The 15,690-nt window shown below is 34.2% G+C and overlaps 2 protein-coding genes across 10 annotated transcripts in view; both read left to right on the top strand.

The window, feature by feature from the left end:
• LOC134742952 (polypyrimidine tract-binding protein 2) overlaps window positions 1–9,696 on the top strand; it is a 610,485-nt gene extending 600,789 nt beyond the window's left edge. For all 9 annotated transcript variants that reach the window (XM_063676174.1, XM_063676180.1, XM_063676181.1 and 6 more), the window contains 6 exons: window positions 342–375; window positions 1,705–1,797; window positions 2,753–2,867; window positions 3,236–3,337; window positions 3,731–3,808; window positions 4,276–9,696. In XM_063676174.1, coding sequence (XP_063532244.1) covers window positions 342–375; window positions 1,705–1,797; window positions 2,753–2,867; window positions 3,236–3,337; window positions 3,731–3,808; window positions 4,276–4,408 — 555 coding nt within the window. In that variant the 3' untranslated portion in view covers window positions 4,409–9,696. The remainder of the gene's footprint in view (window positions 1–341; window positions 376–1,704; window positions 1,798–2,752; window positions 2,868–3,235; window positions 3,338–3,730; window positions 3,809–4,275) is intronic.
• A 1,566-nt stretch (window positions 9,697–11,262) lies between these two features.
• LOC134742955 (RPII140-upstream gene protein) lies at window positions 11,263–15,025 on the top strand. The gene is made up of 6 exons (XM_063676187.1): window positions 11,263–11,522; window positions 12,261–12,426; window positions 13,148–13,236; window positions 13,624–13,757; window positions 14,547–14,655; window positions 14,823–15,025. The coding sequence occupies exons 1-6, from the start codon at window positions 11,380–11,382 to the stop codon at window positions 14,941–14,943; spliced, it is 762 nt and encodes a 253-aa protein (XP_063532257.1). The 5' UTR covers window positions 11,263–11,379; the 3' UTR covers window positions 14,944–15,025.
• Window positions 15,026–15,690: the final 665 nt, after the last annotated feature.

Below are 15,690 nucleotides of genomic sequence, written 5' to 3' on the forward strand. Positions count from 1 at the left end.
TTTATTTTATATTTTACATTGGCTCCATATCAGAAACACTTTTTTATTTTCAAAATTCCTACATCGAAATGTGTAGTTTTCTGTTTATTGGCGAATTTATTAATTACGCTAACACAATAGCCATTAACGTCTCCCACACATTTAATATGGGTTTAAGAGTCCGGTTGACACAAAGCACTAATGCATCCACTAATAAGGCGGCGTTATAGGCTATTGTACTTATAAGTATATTCTATTTAAACTTCTTTAAAATAAGTTGCTAATTTATTCATAGATATTATGATGTCAAACATCTTTTATGACTTTATAATACTGTCTCTTTCTCTCTCCTATTGTTTTAGATGGTCACGCCTGACGCTCTCTTTACCCTTTTCGGTACGTGTGCACATATACATTCCATAATTTGGTTCAGGACTATGCACTTATATTTCCCAAAAAGTGTTCTTTCTTAAAGTTATTTTTCCTAGATGTTGCCGTTTTTCAGAAAGATCTCTCTTTAGACGGGAATTCTCTTAAAAATGGCATTATAGACTTTCCAAAAATAAGTAAAGTCAATATTAGGAGAGTATACTTTTTGAGAAAATGTACATCAGTCTTGAGCTAATAATTTATATTAAAACAATAATATTGGTCACAAGCCCTGTCGCCTGGAAGACAAATTGTCAGCTAACATTCTCGACTTCTGTATCTACTGATAACCGCATCCGGCGACCTTTGCCGAAGCTTCGCTTATAACACTATTGAACCTGAAACGCTTTATTAACTTACATGACAATTTGTGTTTCAGACATCCTAGTTGTAGCTAAGTTAGATATTTGCCCCGTGTTTTCTTTTTTTTTATCCGTCTACCATAAATATCAGTTCCAGTTTTCTGTATGTAAATTGCAGTTCATTGTTCAGCATTCAGTCATGTGGGCAATGGCACATATTTCTTAGTTACATGTCACGAAGGATTAATTCCAGTTATAATGGATTCACGTCGACATGATATTCGAAGGCGATAAATACTCTGTAATAAGAAATAAATTATTCGTTTGATTGTTGGTAGTAATTGGTTCGTTCTGAAAGCCGATTACCCAGGCTAATAACTTACGTACAGAACTTCTATTTGAAACGGGATAAACATTATGTCTACGATACATCCATATAACGTTCCATCCCAGTATCAAATATAAGGACGAGGGAGAAAACATCATTGAACGTTTCAGATAGATGTTCCGCTGAATTATTAATCAGACGCTTACCGTGACCAAATTAGAGCTTGGATTTGTTTCTTCTTTATCATTTTTCCACTGTCCCGTTTCACAACAGATTTTATGTATACAAAGCAGTGTAGATCTGTGTTTATTTTCGAGTAAATTTTTATGTTTTTAAAATATCAAATATCTTAGCTCTCTTGCTTTCAGATCTAAGTACGCCTGTTTATAATATAATACCCCCTACTGATAAATGTGAATCCAACATCTTTTCATAGTTATATTCTCTTTACTAGTCCGTAACAGACAACACTTTGGGTTAAAAAATACTGCGGGCAAGTTCTGGCAAAGCAAACCTTCCTTCATTAAAATTGCTTCATTTAATTTTATTAAATTGGATAGATTTTCGCAAGGACGAAGGAAATGCTAAAATTTGTCCGTTTTAACTAAATCATAACACCCAGAAGTTCGCACGTTGTTCCGTTCACGAGATTTTTTCTTTATGTAGGCGTGTACGGCGATGTGCAGCGAGTGAAGATACTCTACAATAAGAAGGATTCTGCTCTAATTCAAATGGCTGAGCCGCATCAGGCTCATCTAGGTAAGACATTACTTTTGGTCACTATATTTACAAAAGAGTTATGCAGACCATCCTTTGTTAATAGTACATTATTGCAGAGGCCGAGAAATGGCAATTCGTGGATTAGTATCGATATTCCATATAACGACGACGACGACGGGTATTAGACGAATCCACGAATTGCTATTCCTGCCGATGCATATTATAGTGCTTTTCTCCAAACATGTGAGGAAATAAGGTAAAATAATCATTGTTTAAGCATCAAGCATCACTCAAATCACACTGTCACAACTCATACTGTCATTCAGTAGCATTTAATATTCGTTTATTCAATTGAATTGTGCAATATAAGCTATATGTGCACGCCTGAGATCCTTTAAAAATATAAAAGTTATGTATGTTATGTGTCTTTGATTTTATTAAGCAGTATTCGCACGATCATACACGATGGTCTTGTAAGAACAAGACATGTAAGTCGGTTTATCTTATTATCTCTATCTATAGCTTGCACTCTATAGTGCTCACCCGAGTAGACGCGGCTATAATAACAATTGGCTGTTTGCATTGATTTTTCTTCGTGGGTACATATTTTTAAAAGGTAAAACACTATACAGTAATAACTTCCCGTCCGCTAAAACAGGACAATAATGATTAGATTTTTTTTTATTTGAGTTTGACCATAAAGAAGAACTTCCCGTACTATTTTTGCTACAATGAGGTATGCGAGCATATTGGAGAAAATATGTTTTTCTAACCGATAAAAAGAACTCGCAAGACGCAATAAATTATCTTTTTAAATTCAGTAAAATATACCATTGTCGAACTCGTTAAATCAGAATTAACAGAAAAAAGAATGAACGAAATTAAAGTAACCTGTGTGTACCCGATTATGTATTCGAAAGATACTTATTTTTTATCAAATATGTAGAAGAAAGCCTGATGATGATGACACTGATTATGACTATAATAATTACAGCCCTGACTCACATGGACAAGCTGCGCGTATTCGGGAAGGCCATGCGCGTGATGCTGAGCAAGCATCAAACTGTGCAGCTGCCGAAGGAGGGACAACCGGACGCTGGTCTCACGAGGTAAGATTCTGCAAGTTTGTCTTCGCTACTGACTGTGCTACTGAGAAGATGCTACGTAGACCGCAATAATCAGATGGTGGTAACCTTGTTTTCGAAGTTAGTGATGCAGTCACGAAATGATTGAATGGCCATGCTAAATTGAACTGTTGTGATATTAATGAAATGCTAGCGGTACTATGTGAGATAAAATGTTTGTGTGATGAGGACGAATATTTAATTTTGCTTGTCGAGTTTTGTGGAGGCTTGTTCGACCTCGATCGAATTTAGTTAAATTAATACCAAAACTCTTCATGTATATATAAGTTGATGATGATGATGATGATGAATGTTGACATGAGAATTTAAGGTAATTTTTTTGTCATTTACAGGGACTATTCGCAGAGCCCCCTCCACAGATTTAAAAAGCCTGGCAGCAAAAACTACCAGAACATTTACCCGCCAAGCGCCACGCTGCATCTATCTAACATTCCGTAAGTAGTAGTCGCTAACTATGAAATCTTAAAGTCCGTCACTTATATAGTATAGGTATTATAAAATTGGGTAAATTAATCTTTACCGTCAGCTTTCTAGTAGCCAAATTATACCTTGTAAACAGCAAATTCTTTTGAGGTGTACCTAGATATCTTTAGATATTATTTTTTTTAATATTTCGGTGATTATTTTAATGTTTCAGATGAAATGACGAAATATTGCACAATAAATACAATAATTCAAGGTTTATATGATGGGCTTATTAAGATTTTATTTACGAAGTCCCGTTTGGAAACCGAATTTAAAAAACTAACAACGACATTTTTGTATAATACGACTGATTCACCGAGCAACACAAAATTATAGGTACTTATTAATACGTATGTTCACAGCGCCACGGTCTCCGAGGAAGATATCAAAGAAGCCTTCACAAAACGAGGCTTCACAATCAAGGCGTTCAAGTTTTTCCCGTAAGTTTTAACCGTCAGACTTTTACCTTGCTACTTAATTCTATTGTCTACGTCTAGGGATAAAAGATATTCTAGTCTGCGCTAATTTAATGCTCTTGTTTTTAACTTTCATATATATAACTGGAATATTCTGATGTAATTAATGTATTATTATTAATTCTGAATCTTTCTAAAGAATATAACGACTGAAAATATTTTTTTAGCTAGTTACCAACCGAGATTTAAATACAAACAAAATTTTCCTTTGATTAATTTTGTCTCAAATTTAAATATAATTTGCCTTAAACACTACTTGCCCTTCCACCAATTTATTGTAAAATACTACTCAAAATCAAATGATTGCATATTCTTGTATTTTACAAATGCATTTTTATGACTCATTGACTGTAACATTTGATTTGGCATTATGCGATGCAACGATTAGTGTGACACTATATACTATAACGTTGTATTGTTTGTGTTTGCAGGAAGGACCGCAAAATGGCGCTGGTGCAACTGCCGTCCATCGACGACGCGGTGGCCGCACTCATCAAGATGCACAACTACCAGCTGTCCGAGTCCAACCATCTCCGGGTCTCCTTCTCCAAGTCCAGCATCTAAACGGACCGATTCGGAATATCACACAATCTCTGTCAGTCGCGTCCTTATGCCTATCATTATTAAGTAACTGAATGTTTAGTGACACTCTTTGGATGCGTAGGATAAGCGACTGTCAATTAAACTGAACCTCTCACTCAACTCGAGAATTTCCCTCGACTGAAAATTACAAAGTAATCTGTATTACGCTTACTCGGATCAGTTTAGAGGAATAAGTGCTACTCTATTTTCTTAGTGAATACGTACATTTAATATTACTGCAAACGTTAATCTAAGATACATTCATCACACGACTTCAAACGGCAGCTATATATGCTTTTTATTGTTTTAGAAGCGACTCTGATTATGTTCCTACCGCCCTGACGCCTGAGAGAATGCCTATTTTGTGTGATATTCATTCCATAATTTTAATAATCATAATTTTATTTCAATAATGTCTTCATGATTTCCATTTGATATTTGTAATTTGCGTTAATCAATTTTTCTAAACAATATATATTTTGCAATTAGATTGCGCTAGATTTATTTAAAGTTTGTCGAAATGGACCCTTTTATCGCGATGTCAGACATTGCTTTCGTTAATTCATGGTTGTTTTGTTCCGGCAGCTATTTTATATTATATCTATCGCTTTAAAATATATTTTGTCATGTTCATGTTACAATATTATAGCAAGCAGTGTTGTATGGGAATTTTCATTGTATAATTATTATTTGCAGTTATTAATCTAATATCATATTTTATATATAAAAACATGATTTATTTTAACATGCACAATTTACTATTATTGCATTTCTTTGTAAGTAAATAATTATAGTTTTGTACACATACACATTTTGTTATTATTGGAAATCTACATTTATAAATGTGTATGTGTGTGCAATATTAGGTTTAGAGATAATTTTAGTAATGTTCTAAGATTTCATCGTCTACGTGTTACTGATGCTTCCATACAGTGTTTCGTTGTCTGCAGCGCGTCCTGTTCTGTTTCAATAGTTGTTCTCGATTAGTTAGTGTAATCACGTCTCTTATAGCTAAGCATCTCTAGTTGATATATCACTATGTATAACGTTATGTTCATCGACATAATAGTGATATGATGCATTTATTTCGATGTTAATTTAATATTAGCTACAACATACTATAAATGCTCTTGCATACAGTTAACGGTAGATAATTAATTATTTATTTGTCTAGAGAGCCGTACGCGCGGTGTGGGGGATACTACAATAACGTATTTTTTAGAATAATTTTCAGTATAATTTGATTAGTGTGTCGCCACACTGCGAACGGCGATGGTCGAGAATATATTCGAGATCTGATTCGCTTTTCCTCTAGCAAATTACATGAACAGTATTCACACTAGGGCACAAGAATTTGTTATACAGTATTAGTTAAATAACTCCCCTGATACCTACTTTATTTTTGTACATAAACATTCAAACTTTCATGACTTGGCTTTTCAAACTTCTTGGACTCGTGCTCGATTGGTTTTCACACATCTTTGCCTTCTTAAATTAATAAATATGCGTCTAGTCCAATGCAAAAGAGATTAAGTTTGTGGATTAAGTAATTATACGTCGAGGAATCATGTCAACGATTGTCTCAAATTATTGGAGGTTACTCTGGTACGAAAAGCTTTGAAAAAATGATATTTATAAATAAATATGGTCATTGAGCATTGCCCAGTGAAACCTGATGCTCTAATAATAGGACCAGCTTTAAGTGTTCAGTTACACGTCCAGTATATGATTAGGCAAAGCATGCGTGAAACAGATACCTGAATTATGAAAAATAAGGATCGGCTACGTCACTACAAACACCTACCTATCGCAGATATTTGTACAGTTAATAAAACGTCAATGTCATAAGAGACTAATGCAATTTTTTGTCATTTTACCTGTACATCCTTGGTGACTTTGTGATGAAATGAAATAAAAAAATTAAATATAACGATAGGGCAACGGGGGGCACACTAGATGGTGAACTAAAAGATTACTTGGGGATTTTATTCGACTTGTTTAAATGAACTCGCTGAACTGATGTCACAAAAAGTTGCAGTGATTTCGTGGCCGCGTCATATGATTGGTAATGCTGTGTTATACAAAAATTATATGAAATAGAGCCCCAGTTTGCACAAAATGGCGCCAACAAGTTTGAATGGTAACTTGGTAAGTTCGCCGGTCACTCAACTTATCCCTTCCAGAGTCAAAGAAAATTAAATAGTTATTTTATTTTAGAAAGCATATTCAGTCATTTATAATTATAAAACAAACATATTTACACTATTTTAAAATGTATCATTATACATCACGTAACGTAAATAAGGATAAAAATAGAGCTTAGTAAGATGATTAAACTGAAAAATATTAGAATGTCATTATGATGTAAGTTTTACTAGAAAAATTTAATCATACAAATTGTATTATTCAGTACGTATGATAAGGATTGTAAAAGTAGTTATTTGGTTTAGATAATGTTAGGTGACCAGGGTGTGGTGATATTTTGCACGTTTTTGAAAATGTTTTTCTACAGGGTGCAGAATGCAGAAATTGTGCGCTCTTGTTTTAAAATGAGATTAAAGCGGTTGGCGACTGGTGGTCTGGTGGGCGAGAACGGCGGTATCGCATTTGTATTTAAATATTATAATTACTTATTTAATATACATTATCACAACAAGGAGATTACATATCCATTGTATTCAGCGTAGAACGCTACACACATCGCGTGTCTATCACAGGATATCCGTTTTGTCGCGTAGATTCATTGTCCATGGTATTCATTGCTTCTGCTCAATCCGTAGATATCAATAAGTAATATATTACTAAATGTGTGTAGCGTTTTCAGGCCTAATCTTTTCTCAATAACATTGGTATTGACTAATAGATAATTATAGGTATTTTTGTGTTTAGAGAAGTATTTTAAATATTTAGATAATACGGTAATATTATAAAATAAGAAATAGATCAGTGTTTAGAACGAGATGCCAAATTAAAGTCAATACACATTATTTTAGGTAAAAGGTAATTGAAGTAATCTTAACATTTATTGAAAAGTTGATAAAAATGTTAAAGTTAAATTATATTTGAGAGTTTTATTAAGCGCAATTTTTCATTGTAAGCGAACATTGTTTCAATTTGTTGGTTAAAGTTATGCGTTGAAAAAGATGTGAAAGTTGTTTTCAGACTGTCGTCTCTGTGTTCACCCTCTTGCGTTACGAGCAAAACCATTTCAACATATCTCTGCATATCATTCTTATTCTACCTAATTTTATTGCGCTTTATATCTCTTAAGCTGTACTTGTTTTAAGTACTTACGTACATGTTTCTTAAAATTATATGAAAAGCCAACATATCAATTAATAGAAATTTGGCTCAGCGCATCTTATACATTTTCAAACCTCAGCCTTGTAGCTGAGAGCTGCGCGGGAGCAGCGCTTGCAACCTCAAGCGTCGCTCCATTTATACTTATGTAAGAATTCATCATTTCTATTTTTCTTATTTTAATGTTAAGCCTCATGTGTGTTTAATTTCTTTCTTATTTTTAATTTCGTAATTAAACAATATTATCAATATATTCTTTTTGTTCTTTTTTTGCCTCCTCTTCGTTTTTCCTTAGTTCTTTTTTCTTAAAACTCAATACCAATTGTCTAAAGTACTTTAGGAAGATGTGATCTAAGGTTCGTTAGTCATATAAAGAATGGCCTTTGAAATCTCACAAATATCTACATTTCATTTGTTACATATCCAATACTGTTAATTTAAATGTATTTTCTCAACACTTGATGAGATAAAAACTATTTGTAAATAAAAATAAAATTTAATGGGGATCAATATATGAAATGATGTACATTAGTACGCAATTGGTACTGTAGACATATTCGTGTTTAGATCTAACTATCCTGGCGTAAATATCGCATCTACGGTGAAACTTGTCTACCTTCTATAATGCTTTGATAATATCCATAATTTCTTGTGACACTAAGCATCAGTGATCTGTGGTTTTGTGGATTGTCTTGACTTTCACGAGAATTAAGCGAAGTTACATGTTGCTTAGTTCAACTACGTTGGGTGTAAGGGACTTTGATTGCCATTGAAGAGTTATCGTAATGAGTTATCGTAGGATGGGAAATTCGCACAGGGTATAAGAGTTAATTCCGTGCCGTGTCCCTGATCCCTGCTGCGTGGAAAGAACTGAACCATTCCATACCGAGGTGTGAGCTAACTGTGTAACTGCCAATTAATAGGAACTCCTTCTCAAACTGCTGTTGATTGTCTCATTTATTTTCAATAAGTAAAGAAAATTGTCTTCTGCATGCATCTTGTGACTAAACTAACAGTGTATATTTATGTTTTGTCATCAAATCATATATATGAAGGCTACCTACTTATAGTAAATTGAGTATTAATATGAATGAATTGAAATTAAACATAAGTGAGATGTGTTTTGAAGTTATGAAAGCTTGTTATATGAATGCATATCCAACGCAAACCTATGAAATGGCAGTTATCCTTGTGTTATATTAATCTGTGAATGTAAATATTATACACAACTATATTAATAATAACAAATTAAATAAATAAGATAGTAAAGATTAACATAATCCTTTCTTTAAAATTTACTAATAAAACATAGGTAACCTATTCTAATTTTCAGTAGTTGCCTAGTTCATTATCAAAGTAACTTCTAGAGAATACCTGTTTTTTTTATCTAAATTGTAGGGCTATACCATTGATTTATAAAAGATTAATAATGGTGTGCAAATTAAAGGGTTGTGTGTAAAGTTAAAATAGTTTTAATAGTTGTAACTCGTTCCTGTGACGAAAGGTTATCCCATCTTTTTCTTATAACTAAACGCACATCTATTTCTGTTCGCTTCTAGTAAAAATTTGCCACAACTTTTGAAACAATGTCAATATTTTTTAGTCTAATTAAATCAATAATGCCAAAGACCAATCATTGGGACAAAAAAACAGGGATCTAATAATATTTTCCTTTCAACTAAATCTTAACCTACCTAACTCTAAATAGACATTGACCTAGATAAAGGGAAAAGTAAGCTTTAAAGAGCATATTTCGAAATATAATGTATTTTAATGATTGTTTCCGAATCATAATTTTGTGAATTGCCAATGGCCCACCTGTGAGGGCCTGCGGCATGTTTCCACATACATCATAACAGTTAGATGAAATTATGAATAATATATACAATATTATCATCTTAAGTGACTACCCTATTGAACTCTAGATTTATTCTTTGTCATTTTATAATAAAATATAGTTGAAAATGGCATTTTTATTATTTTCATATTTACACACCAATAGAAACTATTCCATCAATATTCAAATTCAAATGAACATGTACTTAGCACAGCTGGACATTAACTCGTTAATCCGTTAATCTTTAATTAACGAAGTAAACAATTCGACTAATAGAATAACTTGTAAGTTAGTTTGTTTTCTTGAAAATAACGTGAAGTTGCGTTATATCTTCCGAATGTAGGTAATGTTTTAATGTTTAACGAAGTTAACTTTTCAGTAACGGATTAGCGATTAACATCTAAGTTAACTATTTGATTAGCGGTACCCGGCTATCTTACTTAGTAAAAATTTCTCTAGATGATGGGTTGTGCGGCTTTACGGCTGATGTGGTAAGTTTAACACAAATCGTCAATAAAATTCGTCGTTGAGGACCATTATTGAAACGCCTTACTAAGAATAGTGATATTACCTATCCAGTAATGGGAATTACGTATTAAAATTTCTTGTGAAATACTATCAAACAAAATAGTCAGCTACAACGGCGGATCGGCATATCAGACACGCTAGCATTCTAGCAATCATGTTGTACGTATTTTAAGACAAAGCAATAATAAAACATGCGTCTTACCTTCCAATCGCCTAACTCAAAGTTAGTCCTATAGGACCTAGACATTCTTTCTTGATTAATTCACGTAAACATCACAAAATATCAATATAAAACTAAAATATCCCGCCGTTTCGTCATTATGACATTCGGCTGTCAAAGTCAAAGAAAAGAAACGTTCAGAATTTATAATTATAGCACAGAATAAATATAGTTGGTCAAGCAAATCTTGTCAGTAGAAAAAGGCGCGAAATTCAAATTTTCTATGGGACGATATCCCTTCGCGCCTACCTACATTTTTTTTTAATTTGCCGGCTTTTTCTACTGACAAGATTTGCTTGACCAGCTAAACTACCTATACCCGCCAGCCTAAACCGTTGTAAATTTTAGTTCCATTGGATTTTTTTTATACCACGTCGGTGACAATCAAGCATACGGCCCGCCTGATGGTAAGCAGTTACCGTAGCCTATGGACGCCTGCAACACCGGAGATATTACACGCGCGTTGCCGACCCTTTAAAAACCTGACACTCCTTTTTTGAAGAACCCCATACTGTAGCTCCTCGGGAAAACCTCGGCAGGGAGCTCATTACACAGCCGAAGCGTACGCGGGAGAAAATTCCTCTTAAACCGCACAGTACGTGACCATTTAGGTGCGAATACAACGAGAGCGCTAGTAGTATAAACACACTTTAAGGGGTCATTTTTTTTGTAGTCAGCCAAGCTAAGTTGGCACCGATTTTTATAGCCCAGACGGTGCAAGTGTTAAGAAAACGTCATAATTTCATAGAAGTTTGAAGCTTACATTTTTAAAATAACATCGTCTGGCCTATCAAAATCACTGCCAACTTAGCTTGGTCTGACTCTATGGAGTTGTCGTTCTTTTCCTAGTGAGTATTATATTCTTTGTTCTGAACGAGTTCTGAACATAATCAGACAAATCTGACAGTGACATTTGTTTGACCATTTTGACGTTTGCTTTGCTTGCAAGTCTTGCAACTTGCATATTGTTCTGCTTTGGTTTTTCTACTTTCATTTCAGTTGCACTCACAAACAAGAGGTTGCACATTTTGAAAATAAATCAACCAACATTTAAATAACTAAATTAACATGTTAAGGACCTTTGTCAGGTTGGCACCGGCTTTTATTCCAATTTTAACGAAACATAACGAAAATGATTACAATTCACTGGATCCATCTACCGATGTGCCCACTACTGGAGTTGAGAGACTAAAGAAGATGTTTTACAGGAAGTAAGTATATTTTTATGTAACGTAACCTCTTGATTGTATACATTTAAATATTTCAACTTATTTTTATTGCAAAAACAATTATTTAAGCATGTTTCAAAGGAGTAGGACTGGGTACAAATTTATTTTGTTGTATTGTAATTTAAATCAGTAAATCACACACACATTTTACTCTCCTAGATGTGATTCTATTATTCTTGTTTTGTTGTGGCAGAAGACATTGAATAAAATCTCCAATACATTTTTGAATAAACATATTACATACAGCTGCGGGATTAGTGTGGATGGCCTTTACATTGGGGCCTGTTTACACAATAATTGGTGTATATTGCGAGTTTATACATTTGCTACTTGCGTTTAGTGGTGTGAAGGCCAGCCACACTTACCCGTATTAGAGATAAAGATAGTTTATTATTCAAGTAGGCATATTACACTGCGCTTATGAACATCAAATAAAGCTACGCCAGCTCTAACCCTACACCTCTGCCCCAAGAAGATTTAAATCCCTATTGACCTTATTAGTCTCTAGAAAATTAGTACTTAAATAGGTGGTGAGCAGGGCAGTGCAACAATCTACGCAGTTTTTTTACTTAGTCATGGGTTCCACATAGAATCCGCAAATGGTTAAAACCGCCATTGTAATTTGTTAATTATGATTAATATCTTTCTAAAAATCGTTTATCAAAAAGTTTAGTATCATAAAAACTGGTCATCTGTTGATTATGATGATTACTGTTTCAGTGAATATGATGAGGTATCTCCTGAATTGAGAACTGTAATACAATCAGGATTATGTGGATGCTTTGTTGGCGCATGTATGGGAGGATTTGTGAAATCGAGAGATGCATATCTTTACTTTATAGAAAATAATCAAGCTACCATATTTAAAACTACTATGCAAGCCAAGGTATGTACAAATTGAATAAGTAGCCACCATTGTCATTTTTTTATTTTTAAAACAGGATTTAGGGGGTATTATTTATTGTTAGCTGTATCCAAAGAGGATATAATAGGATAGAGCAATACTGCCATAGTAAATTTTGTAGCCACAGTAAATTCACTGCCATCTATCGACACATGATTAAAACTAAAAATAAAAATATCAAAAAATGTATTTATATATGGATAAATGATTTTTTTTTACTTGCAATATTTGCATTAATTATTTTTGTATTATTTTGACCCATGTTCTTTCACTGATGAGGTAAAAAAATTCGAGGCACGTTTTTTCCTTAGACTGTATCCATCTATTACGGAGTTATATCTATCTTTGCTGTATCATAATTTTTGGTTAAAATTAGCTTGTAAAGAGAGACAGTTCTCTATCTAACAAATGAGAACAAAATTCCCAGTTGTTACCAGTATCAACATGCTGGGAATAATATGCCATATCTAATATAGATCAGTTTATTGATTGTGTGTGTGTGTTAGTTGGCCGAACGTTAATTGCAATTAAACAGTACAAATTGAACTGTAAACCCAACCGACGGTTACAGTTCACGGTTCAATTTGTACTGGTTAAAGGCTAATTGCATTAACGTTTCGGCCAACACTGGTGTTAAAATTACAAGCAAGTTGGCCACTTGGCACTGTTGTCCTATATGTATGTGTAATATGTTTATTTTCAGAAAAAATTGCAAGACTATGTAACACTAGCCTTTGCAAGAGGAGCTTACCATTGGGGTTGGAGACTTGGTATTTTTACTGGGACATTTAGGTAACAAATCACTTTTCTGACATCCTTTAGGGTTTGTTTACTTGAACCTTTACTGCATGTCAAGTTATTTGTTTAAATTTGAACTTTAATAGCTGTCAATAGAGTTGAATATTATAACTGCCATATATTATATGGCATTGTATGTACTAAGGTGTTAAATTCAGTATGGGTGGTGTGAGCAATGAGCATGGACATGGACACGGACATTCAATTGCTATTAACAAATATTTGTTCCTGGGCCATGGGAGTTTTCTATGTATATAACTATATAAGTATATATATCGTCACCTAGCAGCCTAGCACCTATAGTACAAGCTTTGCTTAGTTTGGCGCTAGGTTGATCTGTGTAAGATGTCCCCCAATATTTATTTCTTTATTTTATTCCAGTTTGATAGCAACAACAATTTCAGTGTACAAGGACCAAACCTCGATCACAGAGTATATCCTGGCTGGCTCCGTCACCGGAGCCATGTATAAGATGAACTTGGGCATGGCTGCTATGCTGGTTGGTGCAGGACTAGGTATTTTTTATACACGTTGTTTTTATTGAATTCGGTTAACTTCGGGGTATGGTTAAGTACACTTAAGAAAAGGCAAGTGTACACGCTTGTAGGGACCTTATCAGAAAAAAATAATTGATTATCTCCGAAATGGAGTTAATTAGAATGAGAAAGTTACTTTTATTTTATTTAAGCTCAGGAATACACCCTTGAAAGATTAGTTCCTGATTCGCCGGATTCTTGTTTCGCCGGAATTTTTCAATTACAGAACATCAAACAGAACTATGGAAAACTATTGGTGGCTTTACCTGTATATTTTAAATAAAAGGTAGACTTACATCGACAAAAAATATTTATTTGATTTCAGTTATTGAATTAAACATTCTATAAAGACTATCTTGTCAGTTTCGTCAGTCTCCATTTTCCACTCCACCTTGAAAAATTAACGAAAAAAAAAGACTATATCCTACATCCTACTACTACACTATACTATATCCTTATAAATACTAATAGATAGACTAGGAAATAATGAGACGCGTAGAATAAATACCCGTAAAATCAGCTGACAGATGACGGGAGTATGCTGCAGTGAAGTAATGAATAGTAATAATTTTTTTAAGATTAAATATAGAATTACGTGGAAGTGGAACGTTTAATTTGATCGCATTATACGATTTCCCACGTAATACGCAATTTTTCCACATGGTCCACATGTAAGCTGATTGTACTGAGAAGTGACTCTTATCTCAGGCCCGAATAGAATCTCAGGCTTTATAGTGTTTTCAAATGGTTTGTATTCTGATTTTTCAGGAGCCGTTTTAAGCGCAATAGGAGGAGCGGCGATCTTGGGTCTCTTGCACATAACAGGAGTTTCTATGCAGGATATCAGGCGCGCCTTGAGTAAAATAAAAGAAGCGAGGTAGGTGTCTTTTTTTTAACATAACGTGTTTTTAACTACTAAATGAGTCTATCTTTGCTGTATAAGAAGGTTTTTGCTTTGTTAAACCCTTCAAACCCAATTGTTATACAAAGTTAAATGGCAGATAATGTAGATGTCAAATAGTCTGAATGAGATTTTGTTTTTAGAGTGGATCAATACAACCAAGCACTAGAAAAAGCGGCAGATGAAAAAAATGATGCGCTCACGAGACACCACGACTATATAGTTGAAACAAAAGGAGAAATTAAAATAGATGAAATCAAATAATAATACTGTTTCAAATTGTATATAAATAATATAATTAACTATAGAGATTGTTGTTAGTGTTTAATAAATTATGTTTTTGTTACGTGTTTATTTTTACTGTAACAGGTAGGCTTAAAGTACCTAGGTGTGTCCTAAAGTTGCCCGCTCTCCTCTTTCAAAATAGGCATTGTGACGATGCGCGTTACTCTTATCAAGCAGGATTAGGTTACTCTTATTGAACCTTGTTGGAGTGCACGAAGGTACTGGGCTGTCGTCGCGCGCGTCAGTTGACGTCCTTGCCGGTCAAAGGGATAAAGAAGAACATAGCATTTAATTATTTATTTATCGTATGGCATATGTACATGTCACTGGATTATAATTTAAAAACAAAACTTATGGTTAGTTAGAATTTCGCCCTTCCCAGGTACGCGGCTGCTTCATCTGACAGGATCTTAAAATCGTCTACATGGCCTGTGTATTTAGTAAGAGGGCATTCCAGAATGATGTGGTTGATGGTCTGATCCGGGTGCCCGCAGCTACAGGCAGAAGAGGAGCTCCAGCCCTATTTGATTGTAACTGATTATCAGTCCGCCGGACGATATCAGCCTGTCAGTTGTTCGGAACTGTCAACTTTTTGTTCTAACTGACAGACTGATATCGTATCGTCCGACGGACTGATAAGCAGTCCCCTGAAAGAGGCCCACTGACTATCAGTCCGCCGGACGATATCGTTAGAACAAAAATTTGACAGTTCCGATCAACTGACAG

This window comes from Cydia strobilella, chromosome 7, assembly GCF_947568885.1.
Source record: "Cydia strobilella chromosome 7, ilCydStro3.1, whole genome shotgun sequence".
NCBI classification, from domain to species: domain Eukaryota; kingdom Metazoa; phylum Arthropoda; class Insecta; order Lepidoptera; family Tortricidae; genus Cydia; species Cydia strobilella.

Excerpts from the sequence above, each read along its gene's own strand:
- LOC134742955 (XM_063676187.1), top strand. The coding sequence starts at position 11,380 with ATGTTAAGGACCTTTGTCAGGTTGGCACCGGCTTTTATTCCAATTTTA. Across the intron at positions 11,523-12,260 it reads AAGAAGATGTTTTACAGGAA|TGAATATGATGAGGTATCTC; the intron begins GTAAGTATATTT and ends TTACTGTTTCAG. Across the intron at positions 14,656-14,822 it reads AGTAAAATAAAAGAAGCGAG|AGTGGATCAATACAACCAAG; the intron begins GTAGGTGTCTTT and ends TTTTGTTTTTAG.